We start from the raw sequence: 26932 nt of genomic DNA, 5'->3' as shown, positions 1-26932 counted from the left end.
CATTCGGATGTGTGGGGACCAACTCCCGCGTTCAATAATCATGGTTTTTTATATTATGTTACATTTATTGATGATTGCACTAGAATGAGTTTCAAACCCAAATTAGAATTCTTCGATCTGATAATGGTACTAAGTATAAGAATATCGACATGAACCTTTTTAATGACACAAATGGCCTTATCCACCAAACCACATGTCGTGATACCCCACAACAAAACGGGGTAGCAGAAAGAAAAAACCGAACTCTGTTGGAAATGACCCGGGCCATAATGATAGAATCTGCTGCTCCTGCTTAATACTGGCCTAAAGCCATCTCCACAGCCACCTATCTTACCAATCGCCTTCCTACAAAGAGCCTAAATTTTTCTACCCTGTTAGATACCCTAAAAACTCATGCCAATATTCCTTCTACTCATTCATTAGCACCTCGAGTCTTTGGTTGTGTTGTGTATGTTCATCTGCCTAACGAGAAAGAAATAAACTTGAACCACGGGCTGTTAAGTGTGTCTTTGTGGGATATGGGACTACTCAAAAAGGATACCGCTGTTTCAACCCAGTTACTAAACGGTTATATACTACCATGGATTGTGATTTTGTTGAAACAAAATTCTATTACCACCACCTTCGATCTAAGGGGGAGAGTCCTAATGAGGATATAGATCTAAGTTGGTTAGTCTACCCAGAACTGAGTGATCTTGACCCAAAAGAACAAGTAGGCGATACCACGAAGGCAACTGATAACATTATACAGTCCGATTTCAACAATATCGTGCCTGATTCAACCGTGTCTGAGTCTCCAGTTCAGAAAGACATTGAGGTACGTACTTCAGACTTAAGCCATATTAATGAATCTTGGACACCTGAACCTGCTGATATACCTTCTGACAGTGAAAATGTAGATTCTGCTGATATGTCTTCTGAAAGTGACAATGTAGAATCACACACAGATCAATCAATGGGTTCTAGGCATGAACTGCCACTAAGGAGCACAAGGGGAATTCCCCCAAAGAGGTATGATCCAGAGTTTGAATCTCAACGGTCAAAATATCCTGTGAACAAGGCAGGGCAAGGTAACTTGTCTATACAAGCAAAAACCTTTAATACAGCTCTTTACTCAGAAGACATTCCCAACACAACAGAAGAGGCATTGAGGAGTGAAAACTGGAGATCAACCATGAAAGAATAGATAAATGCACTAATCCGGAACAACACTTGGGAAAAGTGCACATTACCCACTGGAAAAAGACCTGTTGGCTGCAAGTGGGTCTTTACAATTAAGCACAGAGCAGATGGCAGCATTGAGAGATATAAGGCAAGGCTGGTAGCAAAAGGATATACACAGACTCATGGGATAGACTACGATGAGACCTTCTCTTCAGTAGCAAACTTCAACACCATTAGAGTTCTTTTCTCGACTATAGCAAATAGAGATTGGCCCTTATATCGATTCGATGTAAAGAATGCATTTCTTCATGGACACCTAAATCTACATGCCTTCACAGATGCAGATTGAGGAGCAGACCGTGATAGTAGGAAATCTACTTCTGGTTACTTCACCCTTGTGGGTGGGAACTTAGTCTCCTGGAAGAGCAAACTACAAAAGGTAGTAGCTATGTCCAGTGCTAAAGCAGAGTTCAGGGGAATCGCAAAAGGTATCACTGAAGTTCTTTGGCTCAGAAAACTCTTGAAGAAACTTGGGTATACACCCGAGAAAAGTTGTGAGTTGTACTGTGATAATATGGCAGCCATACGAATATCTGAGAATCCAATGCAACATGACCGAACTAAACATGTAGAGATAGACAGACATTTCATTAAAGATCATCTAGACAAAAAAATAATAACTCTACCCTTTGTTCGGTCAGAAGACCAACTAGCCGATATTTTGACAAAAGCTGTTTCCACACAAGCATTTGATCAAGTATTGAGCAAGTTGGATGTTAGGGATGCTACCATTCGACTTGAGGGGGAGTGTTAGAATGTCCTTTAAACTTCCTCTATTAGGAATATCAATCACCTCCAATTTATTAGTATAATTGGGGGCTGTAATTAGAGCCTAATTAAGCAATCTGTGTATATAAATATTATTGTAATTATCTCATGGAATATACAAGAATTACTCTGTTATTTTTAACTATTCTCAACAAATCCTTTTCTGAATAAGTATTCCCTAACTTCATCTTGTAGCTTAAATAATCGGTTTTTTGCATTTCTTACACGGACTACATGTATTTGTGTTCAAACTATTTCTACGTGCAAAATCCAAAAGATCTTCCCACCCTCTAATAAATCTACAACTAAATTGTCCATTTTTAACTCTAATACATCCATTTTTTTATCATTACGTAAATTCATTTAAGAACCTATCATCATCATACCTAGTGTATCTTACTCATATGAACTATGATTAGGGTCTGCGGAGAGTTGGAAGGTAGCAATCATAACCATAAAAGACAGTGTAACCAAAGAGTCCCTCAACTTGAAAAAGATCCACAAATAAATCCTCGGAAAAAACTTCAGTAATCAAAACATATAAATAAATAAGATACGTATAAATAAATAAAGATAACTAGGTAAAAAATGAATAAAAAAATGCTATGTAAAACGGCAAAGGCAAAAGAAAACCAACTGAAAAAGAAAGAGTATCAGTAATCTAAGACATAGATTAGACGCCTCTAACTAACCCTATTCCTAGTCAGGTCCTCAAAGATACGTAGTTCATGCAAGTGATTCTTTATATATTCCTCCCACGTTCTCTTAGGTCTTCCTTAACTTCTTTTACCCTCCACTATTACACTTTCGATCTTCCTCACAGGTGCGTAATACAATTGTATTATCAAAAATTATATATATATATATATATATATATATATATATATATATATATATATATATATATATATATATATATATATATATATATATATATATATATATATATATATATATATATATATAGGGAGAAGTTCAAGTGAAAACCATCCTTATATGAGAACCGTGAGAACCATAAACCATAAAAAGGTGTTACTTTTTTCAGAAAAACGTATTACTTTGGATTTGTATTTTTTTTCTGACAGTTACTGATTTTTGATAAAAAGTACCAGATTTTTTAAAAACAATATATATATATATTATTAAAAACAGATTTTGAACTCTATGAACAATTCTCACTAGAAATATACATTTCATGCCTATTAACTAGTATAGTCCTATTTTGCTTCAGACAGAAACGATCTATACATTTCTACCCTTTCATGCCTATTAACTAATATAAAACCTTCTATGCTCATTAATCTGTCTTTCTTCAATTGATATAAGAAAGAATTAATTTGAACTTTGCTTTAAATTATCTATCTAGACAAATTCTTTATTAAGATGGTTTCACGATGAGATGGCTTAATATATGCTTATTCTATTTTTATTTTTCTTAAAAACTAATCAAAACAGTTTTTATTTAGTTTATTTTAAGGAAAAATTACATTGAATAATACAATCTTTCAACTATTTTTCGTCAATAATATCAACTATTGATTAACAATGAATAATACTATGAGATAAGTGTTCCACCAACACTCAATTTTACCATTACCCATAAAATAAATAATTTTACCCAAAAAGAGATAAATTTAATTTAAATTTAAAAAGCCCCACCCTCCCCCCTTCTTTCCACCAATGCACTACTCCAACCCCCACCCTAGCACAACCCCACCTACCCTTCCACTACCACCCCACCATTGTCAGCAACCCACCATCACCACTCTTGTCAACAACCCACTTTTAATGTTCCAGTTTTCTTGGGATTCACTTAGCTTGTGTTGGTGTATTTTTTTGAGCAATTAATTGTATACTTCCAATTAGTTTCGTAAAGTGTTTAGAATTGTTTGATTTGATGCTTATAATTTAATAAATAAAGTTCAATCCTCAAATGCAAGAACAAAAACTAGCTTCATGGGTAATTCTCCTCTTTCTGTTCTTTTTTCTTTATTCTAATTTACTTAAAAAGTTTTTACTCTTTCATTTTAGAAATTGTTAATTTGATAGTTTGTGTTCTGAGGGCCGAGAAGGGTTGTTGGCTGCAAAAGGATTTGGCAAGGGTAGGGGATGGGTGGTGAAGTTATCAGGGAAGGGGCGGTGGATTCACGTAGGAGGGTTGGTCATGGTGGTTGAGAGGATGGGTGTTGGGATGAGTTAGTGAAGGGGTGGGATTGGGACGAGAGGTTTTTTCTTTTTTAAAGATTTTGCTTTTTTTTTTTTACAAGATGACCTACAATTGTAGGTAACTAACAGGTAAAGTTTGCTAGTGGAAAACATACTTATTAGTTAGTGTTATCGATAGTTAATCAAGAGTTGGTATTATTATAGGGAAAAGGTTAAAAGGTTGTATTATTCACGGTAAATTTTTCTTTTTTTAAATATAAATGATTTTCGCTGTTTGTATGGGCTCGTTTCATTGTGAGACAGTCGCCTACAAGACTTGTTGCTCTTTATAACAATAAAATAACATAGTAAATAACTATTGGGCCCTTGCATCCGCGTGAATGTGTTTTTAACACGTTCTAAAAAGTCTCATACTAATTTTGAGTTTTGATCACTTTTACTCAATTTTTGCTATGGACTCACTTAACGGTAGAGAGGAGTACATTCAACAATCCCTCTTTTAGATTAAAGACTACATTACTCGTGTCTTCTCCACCAACGATTTAATTTTGAATTTGTTTTCTAAAAGAAAGAAAGTAGCTATTTTACCCAAAATGAGCAACTCGAAATAGGTTCAGTCATACAAAGTGGATGACTCACCTAAATCTAGTCGCACAAACTATGTGACTCGACCTAGTTTCAATACCACATTTTATGTAGCTTGGCCATTTTTTTGTTTTGCATTTTTTTATTTTATAAAAAAGGAAACTAACTTGCACAAAATGCATGACTCGACCTAGGTCAAATTGAACAAAATGTGAAACTCAAACTAGGTCCATCCGCAAAAAATATGCGACTTGACCTAAACCTACTCACACACATTGTGCAATTTGGCCAGTTTTATCTTTTCGAAAAAATATCAAAACTATTTAAACTTAAATTGATCGATACTTTTGTATCAATATTGCGCTTACGTTTATTAGAACGAAATTAGTTTTTTTTTTACCGTTTTACATAAATTTAAATTGATTGATCGATTTTAGAATTTTCAACAATGTGCTTATGTTGATTTACGTAAAATTAATCTTTTTTATATTTATCATAAGTGATTCAAAATCAAATAATAGATCGAAATTTTAGATTTGTGTCTACATTGCGCTCACATTGAATTTGTGTCTTCTTTGTGTTTTCGTTAATCAAAATAAATCAAAACGGATATTTGTATGTTGCGTTTACATTAAAAAAGTGTTGCGTTTATGAGATTTAGAGAGATAAATGAGTTTAGAAAGCTTTGAAGAGTGAGAAAGGTAAAATTGAAAGTATATGAAAAAAGGCGCGATAGATTTTTTGCATTGATAAAAACCATGATAAATAATTAATCGATTTGAGTGTCGGAAAAATAAGTGTATTAGTAGTCATTTCGACAGATTTTCAAACTAAGCTCTCTAGATTAAGGATGATCAGGACATCTTAATTTTTCTCGTTAGCACCATTAGAAACTACGTCAAGTATATTCTCGATTTACATGTCGAATATCGATATATATACACATATAAATACTCATTTCGAAAGACTTTTAAAAATAGGCACTCCGTTTGCCATTTATTAATGCACTGTGAATCAACAAAGTAATTTACACTGTTTTTGTCCTTTATAATGAATAAAAAATATTAAAAATAATTTTTATGATATATATATATATATATATATATATATATATATATATATATATATATATATATATATATATATAATAGAAATAAATTTTCAAAAATATTAAAAAAAAAAATAAAAGGACACTTATATAAAGTTGTATAAAGAGATCAAGTCAAATAGATCATTGCTAATCAAACCCAGTAGAATTCAAGAACTTGACTACAATTATGTTTACCTCGTTAAAAAACAAAAAATTCGGCAATAATTTCTAAACGTTTTAAATTTAAAAAAGTGTTTTTAAGTAATGATTCCGACAATTATAATCCTAATTAACACTACAAAAACCCAAAACAATATAATTAACAATTCTTTGCTGATGTGAACATTAAATACTCCTTACATAAGATCAGGTGTTTAAATTATGGGATGAGAGGCATGCAATATGCATAATAGGTAGAATTAAGTTTTTCATATTAAAAAGTTGCTTATCTTTTCATGCTTTTCTTTTAATTAATTAATTAATTAATTATCTATTTCCACTAATAGTGGCTACTCATCTAATTACATACTTTAGCGTGTTAGATTCGTTTTGACTTTTCCATATGTAAACTCAGTATACAATTTCCTATTCTACTGGTCGGCTTGATCTGATCATATCTTCTATATTCTATATTTAATTTACTTATACAATTTCTTCATTATTTGTTTATTGTAATAATAACAAAACTATTTGACTTCCTTCCTTCTCATATGTTTTTCCCATTTTCTTCAAAATAAAAATTTAATGAATAGAGTGCTGATAATTAGCTTTTTTATTGGATTTTTTTAATTAATTTTTGTGTTGGCTTTTTCACCGCATCCTTTTTTATAGGTATGAGTTATCGTCTTTCTTCTCTCTCCAGACCTGCCCTTAATCATAGTTTCTATGAGCAGGACACTAGATATGATGATGATAGTTATTTTCTCATTAGCTTTTGACTTTTGTCATGCTTATTCCAATAAATAGCCAACAATCAACAAATAATTTTCTTCAAAAGTTACCTTACAGTTGGTTTAAACAACTAATTTAAACAACATACTAATCGGTCAATACTTTCAACTAATCAAATAAGCCAATCGTTTCATTCTACAACGTAGTAGCTAATAGGCACAACCATTTATCAAGTATGCTCAAAGTTTTTTCCATTATAAATCTTTTTACTGTAGATTGACAAAAATAACCTCACTACTTAACAAATTTTACTAAAAAGACATCACATACAATTTAACCCCCACAAAATAACATATTTTCCTCTTTTTTATGTATACCAGCTTAGTCTGTATCCATCACTCATAACAATCAACAATTACACAACATTAGAATTTTTCAATACTTTATTATTATTATTATTATTATTATTATTATTATTATTATTATTATTATTTTCTTGGAAATTTCTATATTTCAAACGGGAGAACAAATAAGATCAGAATAAGTAATATTTCTTTTAAATTAAAATTAATTAATATTAATGTCATTGTCATATCACTAATCCAGTAATAAGCAAAAGGTCAAGTCCAAATTAGTGTTCTACTATAATACTCCATATTATAATAAAATTAATGAATAATATAATTTTTTCTGAATATTTCTTTGATCTTAAAAAAGCTACCATAAGACTTGAGCTACTATAAATTCTGTGGCTAAGCATCTGATTAATGCACAGGAAATTCCAAGTTGTGTTTAGAAAAACATTTTGATTAATTCCTAGTAAACATTCCTTGTATGGCCTACCAAAAATTTAATGTTTGTTTCTTACTTCTTGTCGTATTCTATGTATTAGTATTAAATTCTCCTCATGTTAGAGGAAGAAGCCCTGGAACTTTAACCACACATGGTTCATCCCCACATGAGGGAACTGTTAAAACAATCAAGGTACGTATAACGTATTCTTAGTTGTGTGTATTTTTGTATTCGTACCTTTTTTTTTTTTTCAAATTTCGATGCTTACTTTAACTGTTAATATCTTTATAATTAAAAATATAAGTCATAAAAAGTTGATTTTTTTTGAGAATTTATATGTGGTAATTTTGGATTTTTCATTTTTTCACGTTGTAAATAAATATTTTTTAATCCGCAAGGTGATTTTGATTAGATTTAACTTTTTCATGTGGTAGAAAAAACGTTATGTTTTATTGTTAGATTAAGTACTCAATTCGAATAAATTTTCTTTAAACAAGCCCCATTAGAGTGATCGCTATGTTTGTATATATGAATAAAATCGTTATGATGGGTAATTATAATGTAAATTTAACAAAAATCATAATTTTTTCCCTGAGAAAGTTGGAAGCTTAGAATCACCACGCATATTAAAAAAAAAAAAATTTGTCCATCACGTAGAAAAGCTAAAAACTTTTAGGTCATCGCATGGTATATTTTTTTTATTGTGAAACTACTTCTAATTGAATCTACTTGAAAAACTTGTTATTGGTTTTGGCTAGTTTCTTGTTGATTGGTTGAAAAGTAAAAATGTGATAAATTGTTTTTCATCTAGTTGAAAAGTTGATTTTTAAGTCAGATTGAAAAATTGCATTGCTTGGATTTTATCATCAACTTTTGGTTTTATTTGTTGGTCTACTTAGTCTCTAATAAATAGCCAATAAACAATACTTTATTCATATGAATCATCTCATTAAACAGTTGGCTTGTCTAACTAGAATAGAAGTCAATAAAATAGTCAACACTTATAATTATAGCTAGTCAATAAGAAAACTGAAAAGGCAATAATCAATAATGTTATGATTGGTGTGACTTGAGTGCACATTTGGTGTGTGCATTCATGTGGTGACTTTTGGGATAGAATCCCATGAATGTGTTATTATGGATGTATTAAGTTGAGTCTTGATGATTGTGATTTATGATGGTGATTAAAAGTATGGATTGATGAGGTAATGAAGTATGAGTTATTCATGGGAGTTATGGGACTTAATGAAAAAGTGCAAAGGTTTAACTCTTGATGCTCCTAGGATGCTGTTTTTGACTCTTCATATACTTGGGGATGTTTCATTATCATTTATTCATAGTTTTAATGTACTTAATGTTACTTAGTGAGATCTCTCCTATAAATAGAGAGCTCTCATTCACATTGTAATCATCCACAAAATACACCCCAAGCCAAACACTAGTAAGAGATACTACACGCCGGAGGACGTAGCCTTAGTTGGGTGAACCTCGTTAAATCTTTGTGTCATTTTATTGCTTTATTTTCTCCTACAAACATCGATATTATTGATAGCGTAATTTGTTTGTCACAAAACCTCATACACTCGATCTTGGCAATATTGGAGTTTGAAACACATTGTTCGAACTCTAATACATCGTCGTTTTCAAATAATAAACAATCAACAACCGACAATCATTAGTAAAATAACCACCTAATACCAATACTACCTATAGGAGGTAGGATTTTTGATACTATGTCAAGGATCCACCCAAAACTACCTAAGAGTGTAGTGCCATATCTAATTATAAAATTACTGTAAATTGATCAAATGTTGTAAATTTTTAATTTAGTAAAGTTCAAAGACTACTTAAAAACTTCACTTCCCATCCAAATTTGGGTAAAAGTCGATTATTTTATGGTAAAAAACAACATTATTTAATTTTAAAAAACCTACCTAAAAAGCTTGAAAATCCAATTTTTGCAATTAATAATCAAGCCAATTTCTAAAAATAAGCAAAAGGTAGTTTATCATAGCCATGTTGTGCTGAATTTTTGTTTTTGTTTTTTTATTAATAAAACAACATATTATAAAGCTAAAAATAATTAGGATATATGGAATTTTTGTTTTCTGCAGGGTGAAGATGGAGAAATGGTTGACTGTGTTGATCTATACAAGCAACCAGCTTTTAATCATCCACTCCTTAAAGATCACAAAATACAGGTTTATTGGTTGACTTGTTTATTATATATTTTTCATTTAATCATATCAAAATTTTAGAAATTTTTATTATGCATATTTAAATTTCTTTTATTTCATTGGGTCAAAGTTTTTTAGTCTTGTTTTATAATGAATCATATTAAAATTAATCATTAAATCATGTGCACATCTTATATTATATATATATGTAAAGTTATACATGATGTTTGGAACATACTAAAGGTTAATCGGAAACAACACCTCTGTTAGTGTTATTATTAACAAGGGTAAGGGTGCATACATACAATGCTACAAATGATCTAATACTAGCTGGAGCCACTTAATGATGACATTAGAGTAATATAATAATGTAATATTTAAAAATAATTTATATCTTGGATACAATAAAAAAAATCTATTAAAAAAGATTAGCACGACATTCAAACTAGTTGAATCTAATAAGAACATTTTTTTTAGAAAAAATTGCGAATTACTGCTTTAAAGTTTAAGCCTTTTATAAGTTACAATATTATTTTTTTTTTCTTTTTGCAACTACCAAAGTATCAAAAACTACAGCATTCAGGTCGAATTATAGAATTTCCACAACGTAATCTAAAATTCCGATTACTAAAATGGTCGAAATACTGTGATTTGGCCTAAAAGTTATAGACATTGATACTTTTGTGACTATAATTTGCAAAAATAAAAACATTAAGACAGCGAGTTGCAGAAAGTCTAAATTTTCTAATTGTAATTCATAAATAATTCTTTAAAAAGTTATTATCATAATATTGTTTTGTTGAATTTCCCAGATGGACTCAAGCTCATGTCCTTTTAAAACAAATGGAAGCAACCCAGCCACGAGATTGTTCCAGTCATGGCATAGGAATGGTAAGTGTCACAAAGGCACTGTCCCTATTATACGAAAAAGGCAGCTTCAAGACACAACATCGAATGTGCCTTCTAAAGGTCCTCACTATGAGGCAAGTCTTATATTTCTATTCTCATTTTCCTGTTTTTGTTGAAAGAACAAAAAAAAATATAAACTATAGAGTCGAGTCAGAGTCAACTTAGTATTCCACACAAGTCAGAATCCAAGGAGTAGAAGAATAGCAGCAAACCATACCCGTGCCCCCTTCAAGGAGTGGACAAGGAGCACTGCGCGCATTCAGATTATCCCTAAAAAAAATAGAAACTATATTCCTACAAAATAATACTCAAAATGTAGAGCGTTATATAACTTAATTTCCAAATATGACCTGAGTTCAGTTTTCCTACTTTGTAATAAAAAGGATACAAAAAGTAATAATATGGGTGAAATATCAACGATGGATGTAGTTTTATTTCATGTTGTCAATTGACAAGATGCGGGCTTGTGGAGTAGTTGCAGATTCACTCGGTCCTATTCATTGCAAGAACTTCTCTTGTTTTTTCTCGAGTGGAGAGACTCTTTGGCCGCGCTGTCCTTTATGGGTATGAGTTGCTGCCTTCTTTTGCTCTCTAGACCCTGATTATCGTTTTTTATGGGTGGGATACACAGGATATGATGATCATGAATTGACAATATTTATCTAGTTACACCATATCTCTAAATATACTTATACATTAACATCATTTGATTTTATTCTGGATCCGCTCATGTTAAATATGTAACAGCATGCAAGTGTGGGAACATTGAAGTCAACTACAAGGTACTACGGAGGAAAGGGAAAATTCAGCGTGTGGAATCCTGCAGTTTCAAGGGATGGGGATTTCAGTGCATCTGGCTTGACCATTTCACTTAGTGATTCAGCTTTTATCATGGCTGGATGGATTGTAAGTAATTTAAGACTCTTTTTCCTTTATAATTTTGCACTATTCCTATGTACTATGCTCATATGGCTAGCTACACGGTTACATCCGTCTATTTTTTTATGTTGTTCATACATCTTTTATAGTATAATAAATAACAAGACACTAAAAAACTTGGAAAACGCACTAAATATTTCGACTATGATTAAACGTTTGGAAATTTCTGACTGAACTTCCTATTACACTATGTTAGTCGGAAATTGGAATTTTCGGCTTGTTTCCTAATACTAATTTCATGTTAGTCAGAGATTTCAACTTCTTTTCCTACTGCACAATTAAATTATCGGCATTTCTGATTTAATTTTCTACTACCACGTGGTAGTAAGAATTTTTGCAAAATTCAGAATGAGAAAAGACGAAAAAGTTCTCCACCATTCATTTTCGACAATTTCTCTACTAAATTCTGACCAACTTTGGGTCCGAAAAAAAGGAAAAAAACGCTATTCTTTTCAGACCTACCATTTTTTATTTTTGATCATACCATCGGCTCTGATACCATATTAAGGAACCAACTCAACAAAAAGCTTAATTTCGTGATTGAGGCCCTAGGATATGTTAGATATTCTAACATACCCCCTCACACGAGATTCCTTTGGGGTTGAAGTATGGATGCGAGAGAGGCCTTCCTCATACATGGTAAATGAAACTCATTTATTGGCTAAAGAAAAATGTTATGGCATTTGATTTTAACCAATTTCTCTACCATTAAAGTATCTTTGACTAGCATTAATTTATATTTAAATTAAGTAAATTAGATAATACAATATATTGCATAATATATCATTAACAATTTTCAAAAAACGATAGTTAAAATTAAGTGTTTCTACTCCATAATATCTTTAATTTTATTTTTAATATCATATATTTATACATGTGGATGAAAAAAAATTGTGCATTGCATAATCGTTCCAAAGGCATGTTCATGCTTCCCATTAAATAAAAAATGATAAACTAATTTTTACTCGCAGGTTAATCCAGAATTATATGATGATTTCAAAACAAGATTTTTCATCTACTGGACGGTAAGTGTCGATGACTGTCACGTAAATAACCATTCCATTGTTTCTAGTTTTAATTCTTTACCTTCAAGCATACACTAATAGAAATAAAATTCACAAATTCTTAAATGAGACGCGCGGTTTTATGGATAAGGTTATTTTTATTGGATTAGCTCAATTTATATTTACTATCTTAAAATAATTAATTATATAATATTTTTTTTAATCACTTATATAACATTAAATTTATCAATTACAATCTTAAAATCATCAATTAAAAGCTTATTTTTCTAAATATTTTTACTAAACACTCACTTTTCTATATATTTTTGAAAAAAGTCAAAAAAAAACTTTTATATTTCTAACACGCATAAGGTAGAAAAATTTTATGTCTCCAACCAGATTCTCCCATTGCAAGGACTTACGGTGTTACACCTTCGAGGCTTGATAGTAATTGTTGGGTCCACTAACAATTAATGATTCGCGTCAATATGATATTATTTGCTTTAGACCAAGCTTGCAGAATTATGTTTTTGACCCCTAACCAAAGCCTTATACTAACTTGGAGTTTGATTACCTATATACTTGTCACACTTTTTTATTTTTCTGATGTAAAAGTTGGAATGTACAGTGCTTTGTATATATACTGATAAAAAGTCATGGAAATTCTTCTAATAGTATGTTTTTATACTAAAACAGACAGATAACTCTCTAAATACAGGATGCTATGACCTTAGATGTGAAGGTTTCGTCCAAGTGAACAAAGAAATTGCAATCGGATCCAGTTTTACCACTGTTTCTACAATCGGCGCTACAACTTATCGTTCACTCACAATACTTATATATCTGGTACCTATATACTCTCTTGTCATTCTTTAAAGTTTTTTTTTTCGATATTAAAAGAAAAACGAAAACTCATGTTAAAAAAAGATATGCTTCATTAAATTAACACTTTAAACAAATTACTACACTCTTGATTGAGATAGTTTTTTCACGTGCTATTAAATTACAATATATATATATATATATATATATGTATATATATATATATGTATATATATATATATGTATATATATATATATATATGTATATATATATATGTGTATATATATATATATGTGTATATATATATATATGTATGTGTATATATATATATATATATATATATATATATATATATATATATATATATATATATATATATATATATATAAAAGATTGGAGCAATCAATTCTATAGTGGGTGACAGTTTGAAAATTAAATAATTTTAGTGCTGATTTTTCTATTATGATATTTAAATTTTTGGTTTATTATAGTAATTAAAAATTATTAAAATGCAAATAAATAATTTAATAATAGCAAATAACTTCTAAAAAATGAATAATTTTGACAAAAATCAAAATTTCTTTTTAAATAAATGACAATACCTTCGAACATAAGAATAAATGACAATAGCGCGATATCCACCCTTCCGCCCCATACTTGGCCATGCTATACAATGTATAGTACTTTGTATCAAAATCTTGTATAGTTTTATTAAAAATCATTGACAAAATATTGAAGGTATTAGTTTTATGTTTGAGTATGTAACATATTTTAGGGCCTTAACGATCAACTTAAGTCTTTGGTTGAGTTGGTTTCTTGAGATGGTATCAGAGCCAACATGATAAGAGATCACAAATTCGAATCTCAACCACCTCTCATTGAAAGTGGAATATTTAGCGCCATGTATGAGGAGATCATGTGCTGCATCCACACTTCTAGTCCAATGAGCTCTTGTGTAAGTGCGCGTGTTAGAGTATATAACATATTCTGGGGCCTCAACCATCAGCTTAAACTTTTGGTTGAATTGATTCCTTGAAATTAGTTTTATCTTATTACACAACAAGGTTTTTAAAAAGTTAGATATACAATTAATTAAATTTATCAGGCATTGAGATAGTATAGAGCTCATATAACCCATACATGGAGTATATACGAGACGGGTTAAGATGAAAATACACATTAGGCCATTACTCATAGTGGTGGGCAATTTTTTTTGAATACACACCCAGGCTATGTTACTTGAATTCCTTTATTGATTTTAAATACTGGTGCGTGTTCGAGGATCGAATACGTATAAACATACATTTTACGCCTAAAGTTATGACTAAATGAAGTATCTAAGAACCATATCAATGTCCGAGTATTAAGGATTAGACACGGGTAAGTGAATCAAAATAAAGAGTCCGAGTAACATAGCACCCAGTTGGACTATCTTGGGTATAAAAATTTTATCTGTTATGGGTGGTGTGTAGGTGTCTTAAATGGGTCGGATATGGGCCAGGCCGGGCTTAAGTAAATAGGGTCGGGTTGGATAAGGGCCTTTTAAACTTAATATGGGCTTTAAATGACTGCGTTTGGAAAGCGCGGTTTTGCACAACCTGGCCCAATTTTATTACTAAAAATTATTTTTTATCCCCATTTATCAACTTATAACAATCAAATTATCATTTATAATAATTAAATTGAAAAAATATTAATAATACTTATTCACATTAATTATCATTTATTTTTAAATTATAAATTAATTATGCTATTTACAAAGGCTCATTTCCGACGTTTATTGAGCCCTTTTATAGCCCGCAATACTTTAAGTGTAGTAGAGTCTGTTTTCGGCCCGGCCCTTACTTGACCCTTCTAAAAACGAGCCGGATAAGGGGTCAAAACGGGGGTCCGGCCATTAAACACCCCTAGTGGTGAGGTTTAAAAATTTATGAGGTATAGGAATGGAGGAAGTCATACCGCACCCGCTACCCAATTTGACATCCTTTGTATATATTATATTAAAAAATCCATATGAAATTGCAGGATAAAAAGACAGGAAATTGGTGGCTAAGTGTAGGGGATGAGCTCATAGGATACTGGCCTGGAGCACTATTCAGTGGCATACCAGTAGGAGCACAAAGTTTATCATGGGGAGGCCAAATTTATGATTCTATAGGAAATGGTGTACACACTGCTACAGACATGGGTAATGGACTATTCCCTGGAAGCAATGATGCTAGCATTGTTTGTGGCCTTCAATATGTGGATGCTTCATTTACACTCCGCATTCCTCTGCAATCATCTTTAGGGCTTATTGTTAATAATCCTTTATGTTATGATGCTGAGATATTCCCCAATCTAGACCCTAAAAATGGTTTGTGTATATCATTTGGTGGATCTGGTCGGAATCCGAAATGTCCATAATTAGTCGTCGTTAATTTGTACTCGATCCTCTGTTTCAGTTTGTTTGTTATATTTTGATAAAAAAATGTCAAAACTTTTTTGTCCAAGTATGACAATCAAATTAAAATAGAGTATGTATTATGTGTGTGGTGCTTGCTTGATGACCTTTAAAGAATAAATGAATGTGTGATATGAAACTAGATAGTGTGCAAGGAATGGGGTATGTATGAGTACTTGTTTGTTCGGCTTTTTAAGCCAATCACTAAAATAAATGTAATAAAATGTACGTTAATTTATCACAGTTTGATATTTAAGTATCATATTTGTTTATTGTGGATATTTATTAATACAAGAAAATGCCATTTCCCACATGTCCGGCATATCTTGTGTTTCCCATATAGATGTATATTAATGATATAATAAGGTATGCTTATTGAAACAAATTAGGGTGTATTACATAACTTGAAGATTAAGTTAAATAAAAAATAGCTTTACACAAATATTCAAATTACATTTTCAATTTTAGTTTCTTGATGTTACAAATATACTACCATGTGAAAATTTGTTATTTTATGTAATTTATTATTCAACGTGCATTTGGTGTGAATAAAAATAATTTGTTTTGGTGTATATATGATTTGATTAATATAAAATTAATATAGTCTTATCTGATTTGAAGATAAGTTAATGTTGCTAAAAATACTCATTTAAAGTACATAACTGGATTGTTAATTACGCACTTGATTGGGAACTTTTCTATCTTCAAATGTGTCCACCTTTTTTCAATTAATAATTAATCAATTTTGTACAAAACAAACTGCAATGCATGAGTTGATATATCGGACTAGAGATGTTCAATGAGTCGGATTGAAGCGAGTCGACTTGAATTCTTAATGGGGCGGGGCAGAATAAAGATTAAAGGAGCCTTATGTTCATTATGATGTTTAGAAAATTAAAGCTCTTCATTAACAATATATATCACAGGAAAACGTATCACTAACTAAACTATACTCGATTATAAGAAGTTTGCTAATATATGAGATCTTTTTTAAGAGCCCTAGGTCATCAGACACTTTAAATGTGCGTAGAACTAGCCCTGGTTCATCTAATAGTCTTTACGGTCCTTCATTGGGCTGATCATCCCCACTTAATTATATTATGCATGATAACTTTATATTAGTGATGGCCACGGAGCGGGTTACCCGGAACCGAACCGGTCCCGAACCGCTTAAAACCGTCCCAGAACCATAACTGTTCGCAACAGGTTCCGAACCGGCCCGAACCGCGGAACCGTGAAACCGCCGGAAAAAAACTGCATGAACAGGACCTAAGAACCGCGGGTTGGAACCGAAACCGGGACCAGTCCGGGTGAACCGGCCCAACGGTTCCAAGGAACCGGAACCGGGACCGGTCCGGGTGAACCGTCCCAGCGGTTCCATGAAACCAGACCGGAAATCTAGCCGTTTATAGCCGTTGGGGATTTTTCTATAAATACCCATCACTTTCGATCATTTTCATTCACAACTCATCTCTTCTCCTACTCTCTCTATTTACTCTCTCTACTTAATTACTTAATTACGCAATTATTCTCTTAATTACATGATTAGTCTTTTAATTATTTCTTAATTTAGTTAATTACATAATTACTCTTTTAATTATTTTTTAATTTAGTTAATTACGTAATTAGTCTATTAATTATTTATTTATTTTTTAATTCTATTATTATTTCAACATTATCATGTCTTTTTTTTTGAAAAAAGCCTCTAAAAAAGTTACTAAAGTGGCAAAATCATTGGGAGGTTCTAGCTCCAAAAGAAAGGCCACTTCAACTCCGTCGATATCAACAACACCTTCGATTAGTAATTATAATTATGAACCAAATTATCCAGAAGGGTACATGACAGGTATAGGAGGATCATAGCTTGACATGACAGGTATAGGAGCTTCTTTTAATTTGCTTTGGGGGAAAGAGCGGAGTACGGTCGTAATAATTGTGTACAAACTATCTAATGCTTGTAGCTTCTATATTACTTGTAAAGTTTTCTTTTGTGATTGTATAATTTCTTTTGTATGGAGCCATGTGACTCCTTGTATGAACCATAGTTCCGATGCGTAGTTTTTTTTTAGATGTACAGTAGTGAGAATACTCCTTTAGTATCCGTCAGATCGATGCGTTAACACTAGAACCACGATCCTCGTTAGAGTTGATGATTTGAGAAGCCGACGATGATTCTTTCCGTCATGATGTATTCTTGAAGGCATTAAAGGCCTTAGATTATTTTAGTTATGTTATCCATTTATATATTCTTGTCACATCCTCAGTTTTCAGCAAAGATGCTGCCGAAATTTCCACTTACTCACCTTTTCAATTAATCTTTAGCGTTTATTTTAATTATGTTCCCTTTTCTTTTTATGTAACACCCGAATTTCCTCCCTTCCTTCACGATTCTGGTTTCGTTTAAGGGGTTAGAAATTCAGGGGTGTTACAGACAAGATGAAAATGCTGTGTACACTTTATAAGCTATTGGAGACCTTCTTTCCATTGTTATATGATTTTGGGATAGTATATATCTCCTTGACTTATGAAGTGTGTGCACTTCGTATTTTCCGTTATTGAGTTGACATTCACAATAAGTCTAACTTAATTTAACAGGTACTATATATATGTTTTACTTTGTGAGAACAGCTCCTTTTTACTTTTAGTTTCAAACAATAAATTATTTTTTTTTTGTTTTTCCAAACGTATGGATCGTACCATTTGAAGAATATGTGATAGGTACACTTGCTATAAAAATCATGGTTGATGAGGTAGGTACCTTAAATCATCTTCCTATTAAATCTAATATTCTCATTTAGTTTTTTTATCACTATTCACTTAATACTCTTAATTTATATTTTATTTTTAATATATAAGTTAAAACATAATTATATGAGATCTTATTTGATTCATTTATGTAAGGATTATTAATATTAAAATTTTATAATTTTAATTAAAAATATTAAAGATTAAAATTTGCCTCAATTCAATAAGTATTAAAAATTAAATAAGACTAATAACTTAAATAGGAGTCAATATTAGAAAGCTTTGTCTACCTTTTTGACTTTTGGTTTCAAACAATAAGTTACATATTCTTTAACCAACTTTTAATTTGGATGTAACATGTGAAGATTATGTGATTTTAATGTTCATTCATCAAAACTTGTTTGATTATAATTAAGCATTGATAATTATTATTAAACCAAAAGTCATTGTCTCCCCAAACATTAATCTAAACATAAATTAACCAATATACTAGCTAACTTGGGAACTTTCTGCTAGTCTTGTTTGAACGTAATTTATTTTGAATTAGTGCACATTATTTTGAATATTTTCTCTTTTTTTACTTATATATGACTAATCTTGTAAAAGATTTTTAATTTTTTTCCCTCAAACCTCATAAAAGTTGGTGCATATATATATATATATATATATATATATAGGAGGGATCCATTGAGAATGGGTTGAAAATGAGAATGGTAAGAAAGACTCTACTCCTTTGATTTCACTAAAATAAAAAAAATCTATGGTCACGATTGAGCCAAAGACTCATAATTGTAAAAGTAACTATGTTACATAAAAAGGTAACTACGAAATAATTTTTAAAATGTTTTTAATTTATAACATAGTATCTTTTTTTATATATATAGTAACCAAACAAAATTAAACAAAAATCCTTCTCACCTTTTCTCATTTTAAAATTTTTCTTATTTGATCATATATATATATATATATATATATATATATATATATATATATATATTGCTAATGAATTTTTAGAAGATCGTACTTTAGATATTAAATATTTTCTTCGTTACTTATTGAATGTCTAGTTTAAAATTTTTTGTCTACTTTTGAACAATAAAAAAGGAAATGAGAGAGTATATATAAAATGTATAGTTTTCCTGTGTAAAGTAAAGGGAATCTTAAGTTCTACAACCACAATTTTTCAATTGTAGGTCCACTTCTGGTGTTGTAAGTATCAGAGATGACAGATGACAGAGTTTCAGAATAATTGTTCTATCCTTGTTAATATAATGTAACTTTATTTATTTTACTTTTCAATAATAATGTTTGTGATATTTTATTAATTTAGGCACTACTATTAGTGATTTTGTTTAATTTGAATTTGTATTATGTATTTTAGTACGCACAAATAATGTTGACATTATAAATTTTGTGTTTATTAATATGCTATAGTTTATATATAGTTAGTCCATAATATATTTTTCATTCCGAATCTCTAAAACATCAGATCTCTGGATTTAGTTCAACCGTAAGTCAAATTTGATTATACAATTACAAATAACCACAAATAATGCTTTAACCAGATTAAAAGATACAAAGTTAAACATTAGAAATAATATATATTTTTTATTTTTTACTATTTATTATTATTTACTAGCTAAACCTTAATATTAATGTTGCGTTAAATAGTTGCAAATGATTTTGTAAGATCCATTGTTGAGCTTTCATTACTCATAAATTGTTTGGCCTTTGATTTCACATGTTCCGGTATTCGAGCAGGACGGTGATTTTTATCGAGTAGAACGATCACTGCTTTGGCTTCAACGATTGGCTATCAAACCATAAAGATTTATATTTATTAATTAATATTGAGTATAAATTATATAAACAAATAAGTTAAGGATATGGAAATACAACCTCGTAATTTGGAAGCTTATAAATAAAATGATCGAAAAACAAGCGAGCAGCTAACACGTCTGAGATTATAGATTTCACAACAAACTCGTCCCCACTCTAGTTCATGTAAAATCAACATACATATATATTAAATGTCAATGCATAAAAAAATATATAGAGTTGTTAAAAAGATATTATTCACCCCTATTTCTATAGTGAATAGATTTTAAATGAAAGCACTATAAAATTACCCATTCCGTCTACTTATACAATATCATTTGTGAGCTGTTCGTTAAGCCTGACCTGCTCGACACAAGAAATTGGCGAGCTTGGACAACAATTTGTAAAAAGTTTAAAGTATGAGCTGGTCAAGCTCACATGTTTAAGATTAGCGGGCAGATAACGATACCAAAAAATTACTCGCTTATAAGTCTGCTCGCTTACTTATTTTTTATATGTATTTTTTTAATTTAAGGTTAATATGAAGTAGCGTTTAGGACTTATAAGTTTATTTTTTAGTGTCTTAAGAGTCATTATTAAAAGAAGCTTTTGGATTCCTCAGTTGTTATTTTAAAGCCCAATCTGAAAGCATTTTGCAAGATAATGTTGATTTAGGCGATGCTCTTAACACACTAGATTAATATATTTCTTGTTTGAAATATTGTTGATTTCTTTTCTTTTTTTTTTTATCTAAGATATTTGAAATTGTCGTTGCACTTTACTTTGGACTATAGATTATGGACTTTGTGCAATGGCTTATTATTGAAAGTACGTGACCAAATCATATTTCTAAGTCGACAATGTCAAATTTTTTGACGTAAGTTACGATCTAACAATAAGAACCTACAACATAAGTTATATACTAATAATAAAGTTAAAAGTTCCTCATTTGCATGTGGGTCTCACCCGCTATGAAAAAGGCAAGTAGCAGCAAATATAGCAAGTCCGCTAAAGTGGGTGAACTTTTTAAACTTTAGACTTGCGGATAGGATTTGAGGGGCAAGCTCGGTCCGTCACCTATCCATATCCGCCCATAAACACCTCTAAATAATTAATCTTATATATCATTGCAAAATATTTAATTAATTGTTTAGTTTCTAATTTTAGTTACTTTGGGGTCACTTTTTATTACAATATCACAAAATATTAGAAAAAGTAACTAGGATTTTCTTTAGTTTACGTTTAGGAACAAACATTGTATTTTAAATTGTAGATTTCAATATGAAAGCATTTAATGAAGAATTTGAGAATGATAAGTGTAGGAAAGACATCCTCAAATGCTCATCTTAAACCACTTTTATAACAATATTGGATTTGATTCAAATTCAAATTTGAATTTTTTTTATTTGTCAAATACTAAATTTGAGTTAGATCTATAGTTTTAAATGACATCAATATTCCCAAACATAACATTAGATAGTTCTTGACATCTTGTTATTTATATATTTTAGATAAATAAAAAAAACCACTATTTCTATCTTTTCTTAGTTATACATGTTTTGGTTGTTAACTTGTTATATACGTACCTATTTGTACTTTTTATATAGCTATTTGGTTATATCAACAAACAATATTAAAATATTAGTAAAATATTATTGAATTTATAAGAAAATTAGTTAAAGTTTATTCGTGTTTAAAAAAAGTTGAAATAAAAGTTAATGAAAATAATTATTTGTTCTTTTAGATTTGAGTCAAAGAGAAAGTAGATAATTTTTAAAAAATGGTAATAAATAAAAAGAGAGAATAAATTGTCTGAATGAAATAAAAAGAGAGCTAAATTATATGGATGATATTAATTGAAAATGATGGATCATGATCTAAAATAAAAAATAACACATATTAAATAAGACAAATTAAAATGAAAAATAATACAAATTTTAACAAAGAAAGTATTATATATGCGAACTTGAGCATCATTATTCATGACCTAAAAAAAAAGATCATCTTACTATTTCATAATTTTTCTCTCTCCTAAAAGTTCATCTTTCAACCTAATTTTATTAACAATGACTTCTTTTAAAAGATCATCATCCTCTTTTTCTTACTTTTTCCTACCCCACCATAATTTCTCCCCCTTAATTTATCTAATATTTATCTTTATTTTTTTATAATAATATTTTCATGGTTTTTTTACTTTGATTTCTTCTATAATTTGGGTTATTTGAATCCATATTTTTTTTCTGGGGGATTTTGAAATGATTATTTTGGTATTTTTTAACAAAAAAAAGTAGGAAAATAAGAAGAAAATATGTAAATATAAAATTATGTCAAAAAAATATCAATATGGGTCTCATTTTATAGATCTCGAAAAAATATGACCGTTGGTATAATTTTTTTTTTTAAAAAAATTATTCAAATAAGAAAATAGCCGCTAAAGGAAAAAAATGGGTATTTTTTTGCACCCAATCAAAAGCCAACATGTGGCGTCAGCAAAGGGAAGCGTGTCAGGCAGCAGGCTGGCAGCTTTCCCCGCCCAATCACACAGCGATACATGGCAATTTTTTTCAAAAAAAAGGATGACCATTCACATGAACGAGTCACATATTGACTTATTTGTCCAACCTTTTTCCCAACGCACCCAATATTAAGTCACCATTATAATTATTTTTGTCATGATTTGGTCATATGTCACCATTATTAATGCTCTTAGATATAAAAGTAATTAATACCTTGAGAGGTGAGAGAAAAGTAATAGAGAATTTGGACAAAGCAGCAGCACCAGTGTTCTGAATCACATCATCATTTAGACCAATTACTCTACCGAGCTCATGAGTTGCTGTATATACAAAATTCTAATAAAAAATCGCAATTTATAAATTATTACAAAAAAACAAAATAAATACTAATAAAGTAAAAAAAATAAAAAAAATAAATTAAAATTCTAAAAACCTCATGCTCAAATTGTTGCACTTTAAAATAATTTACAATATTACAAATTATCATTATCTACTTAGACTACTCACCTACATATATATCATGCATCACTATGTAAACAATATTGGGGTTATATGCTCATTAATTCCCTCGTATAGAGTTATATTCGATTTCAATTAATCTAATAATTTTGGAGAATTTTAGATATAATCATATAAAATAGCTAGCACTATTTAATACTTCCTATGTTCTATTTTAACTGTTACACGAGGATTTTTTATAAGAATTATAAAATTAATATCTTTGTATTAAAAAATCTTTATAACCTGTAACGAGATATGTATAAAAGTTAATAAGATATGAGTAAGAAAAGAAGCAGAGGTAAAACAGACGATTATATAATGTTTTTTTTGCCAAAAATAGTGAATTATCAAGTAGTTGAAACGGTAAAATAAGAAAAGTGTAACAAGTGTAATAAAATAGAGGAAGTACATATATTTCTATATTATAATATTATTATTAGGTAAATTAATGAATTATTTTAATAAATTCTTACCAAGCTGGCAATAACTAGAATATACAGCATTATTAACAACTCCATATTGATCCAACTCGTAGTCACGTACTTTGAGTTCCATCTCTAAAACCCCGGTGATTCTAATTACAAACAGACAATATAAAAATAATTTATCATCCATAATTCACCACAATGTATTAAATAAGCTTGGCTGAAAAAAGAATATAGAAAACCCATTTAATTACTTTATAATGTTTAGAAAATTAAGGCCTTTTTGTGAATTATTAATGGTAAAAAATAAAAATTATAATTTTACGTTTGTAGATATTGAACCCTTAACCAACAATATCATTAAAAGACACACAACGAACACAGTCACGCATGACTAATTAATTTTTAGGAGTTTGTTAGTATATAAAGCCCGTTCTTCGGGTCACTAGGTGATCAGACAGACCTTAAATCAACCGTTAATCATCACAATAATACAAATATGAAATCTATAGCTAAATAGTCATCCTTTGTTGGCTGTTCTGAGCCCTCTTCTTGGTAATATTTTTTTTTTATCAAAAAACGTAAATAATCTCTAGAATCAAACATAATCTGATAATGAAAAATGATTAACTATACTCCCTAAAATCTTTGAATTTGTTCCATAGAGAATATTCACAAAAATTAAAAAACTAGAATCTTTTAGATGATAAATATATTATTTTATTAATTAATAAATTTAATGGAGAAAAAGTGAGATCATAAGCAATAAAAAATATTAAATTAATACTCCTAAGTGATAAATATGGATACTACAATTAATAAAAAGATATTAAAATAAAATTAGTGGGAAATATGTGGAAATCATAAAAATTATAAAAATGTTAAAGAAGAAATTAGTGGAAAATATATAAAGAACATAAGTATTAATAAAATATTAAAATTAAAAATAAAAAATTTAATTATATCTAAATTTTAAAATATAAATTTAAAGATTATTTAGCTGAACAACAAATAAAATGACTCAAAATGACAAATAAGAATATTTTTTATATATTACCGATCATTAACACATGAAAACTTATTAGCATGGGATGGGAGTGTGGAAAAACGGCGAGGCGTGGAAGAAAGGAGAGGACTTGGGTTAGAAATAACGTAACATGATGGGTGACAAAGGGAAAGAGGATTAGTAAGGTATGGTCGGCGAATGGGGAATGGTGTGGTTTTCGGACTAGACACCACATTTGTGGGTGTGAAGGTTGAAAGAACTTGCAATAACACCATTTTCTAGTGTGGTATTTCCTTGTGTGTTGTTTATTTAATAATGAAAAAAAGAATGTCTTGCCACATATTAATAGTGCTATTGTCTACAAATAGTCTACTACTAAGTTTTTTTTTTAAAAAAAATAAAATTGCAATAGCCTAATTTTTCGGCTTTTTCACATAATATATAAATATTTTTTTAATCTACGTGGTGAGTTTTACCTTTTAATTTTTCCGCGTGGTAGACAAGAGGAATGTTTTTTTGATAACTTTACGCTTTCTAAAAAAATAAAATATAGGGAAATTACCTAGAATAATTCAACATTTTCATGATTTTCCTACAATAATCCCACCTATTGATTAACCATGAATAATCCCAACTTTAGAGGGTATTTTCCTAGAGTAAATCCGGTAGCCCGATGACTTGTTATAGCAAGTTTTATTTTTTTAAAAAAAGATAAATTAAAATAAAATGTCGAAAAAAATGTGAAAAACATATTTAAAAAAGTTTCTGATTTTTTTGATTGTTCGAAATTTTCATGTGAATTTTTTAATTTTTCTCTAACTTTTACATTAATTTTCAGTTTACTTTTTTTCGTGAATTACCTACTATAGTAGGTCATCAGGTTACTAAGCTTACTCTTAGCAAATACCCCATAAAATTCAGATTATTCATGATTAATCAATAGGTGGATTATTGTAGAAAAATCATAAAAAAATTGGATTATTCTAAATAATTTTTCCTAAACAATAAATAACAAATTATTAAAAGCAAAATAACAAACAATAAATAATAAAGCATTAGACGTAGTGTACGGGTCATTTGTCCATAACTATACACATTTGACAAGAATAATCACCAAAAAAACATGTGACTTAGTAGTTGAAGTATTATGTGATTGTCTTTAGTGCAGAGACGTGAAGTTTGATCTCTAAGGATACTTAAATATCGTGATTCTTTTCATTTTATCGCGACGTCTTAATGAAATTACGATTTTGCCTTTGGACTTAAAATTTCTTACATATACTCTAACCTCAATAAATAACACCTTTATCACACTTAAAAAACAAAATTACAACATAAAATTTTTAGGAGCAAAAGCTAAGGAATTCATAAAATTACAACAAATAATCGAGGTAATTTGTTATTCGAATCGTGTTATTTTAAATTAAAAAAAAAATGAGTCACACGCGACTCAGCAGTGGGTCAGTCGCACGAAACCCGCGACTCACCCAAATTTTTTTAAAATTTTTTTAAATAATATAGTTAATATTATTATTTATATTATTATTTTCATTATTATTATTATTATTATTATTATTATTATTATTATTATTATTATTATTATTATTATTGTTGTTGTTGTTGTTGATGTTATTATTATTATTGTTTTTAATTTTTTTTAAATATTGATATTGTTATTATTATTATTGTTTTTAATTTATTATTGTGAATATTATTATTATTATTATTATTATTATTATTATTATTATTATTATTATTATTATTATTATTATTATTATTATTATTATTGTTATTATTATTGTGATTATTATTATTATTATTATTATTATTATTATTATTATTATTATTATTATTATTATTATTTTGTGCGACTCGATCTAGGTATAGTCGCACGTTTTGTGCGACTGGTTTTTTTTTTTTTTTAATAAATTTCGACTTATAAAATTTCTTTTGTTTAATTAATTTATTTTTTAAGTTACTTTTATTTAAATAATAATAATAATAATAATAACATTTAAAAATATAAATTAAATATAATAATTAAAACAAAAATAATAATTTAATAATAATAATAATAACAACCACAATAATAATAATAATAATAATAATA

The 26932-nt window shown here is 29.4% G+C and overlaps 2 protein-coding genes across 3 annotated transcripts; one reads left to right on the top strand and one right to left on the bottom strand.

Annotated features, from left to right (window-relative positions):
• The first annotated feature begins 1612 nt into the window (after positions 1–1612).
• LOC130805760 (uncharacterized) lies at positions 1613–16073 on the top strand. Its single transcript, XM_057670546.1, has 11 exons — positions 1613–1971; positions 2762–2815; positions 4042–4187; positions 7617–7708; positions 9631–9717; positions 10506–10676; positions 11059–11166; positions 11350–11508; positions 12513–12566; positions 13242–13391; positions 15394–16073. The coding sequence occupies exons 1-11, from the start codon at positions 1613–1615 to the stop codon at positions 15772–15774; spliced, it is 1761 nt and encodes a 586-aa protein (XP_057526529.1). The 3' UTR covers positions 15775–16073.
• Positions 16074–19998: 3925 nt separating this feature from the next.
• On the bottom strand, positions 19999–25148 carry LOC130806863 (acyl-acyl carrier protein thioesterase TE3, chloroplastic-like). 2 transcript variants are annotated; one of them, XM_057672088.1, is made up of 5 exons: positions 24874–25148; positions 23865–23965; positions 23104–23210; positions 20456–20551; positions 20000–20369 (listed from the first exon to the last, which is right to left on the bottom strand). In XM_057672088.1, the coding sequence occupies exons 1-5, from the start codon at positions 25095–25097 to the stop codon at positions 20220–20222; spliced, it is 678 nt and encodes a 225-aa protein (XP_057528071.1). In that variant the 5' UTR covers positions 25098–25148; the 3' UTR covers positions 20000–20219. The 2 variants fall into 2 exon arrangements, with proteins under 2 accessions (XP_057528072.1, XP_057528071.1); XM_057672089.1 differs by lacking the exon at positions 20456–20551 and having other exon boundaries at positions 19999–20369.
• Between the last annotated feature and the right edge of the window lie 1784 nt (positions 25149–26932).

The sequence above is a fragment of the Amaranthus tricolor genome, chromosome 2, assembly GCF_026212465.1.
Source record: "Amaranthus tricolor cultivar Red isolate AtriRed21 chromosome 2, ASM2621246v1, whole genome shotgun sequence".
Lineage (NCBI taxonomy): Eukaryota > Viridiplantae > Streptophyta > Magnoliopsida > Caryophyllales > Amaranthaceae > Amaranthus > Amaranthus tricolor.
This window is presented reverse-complemented; position numbering and strand designations above follow the sequence as displayed.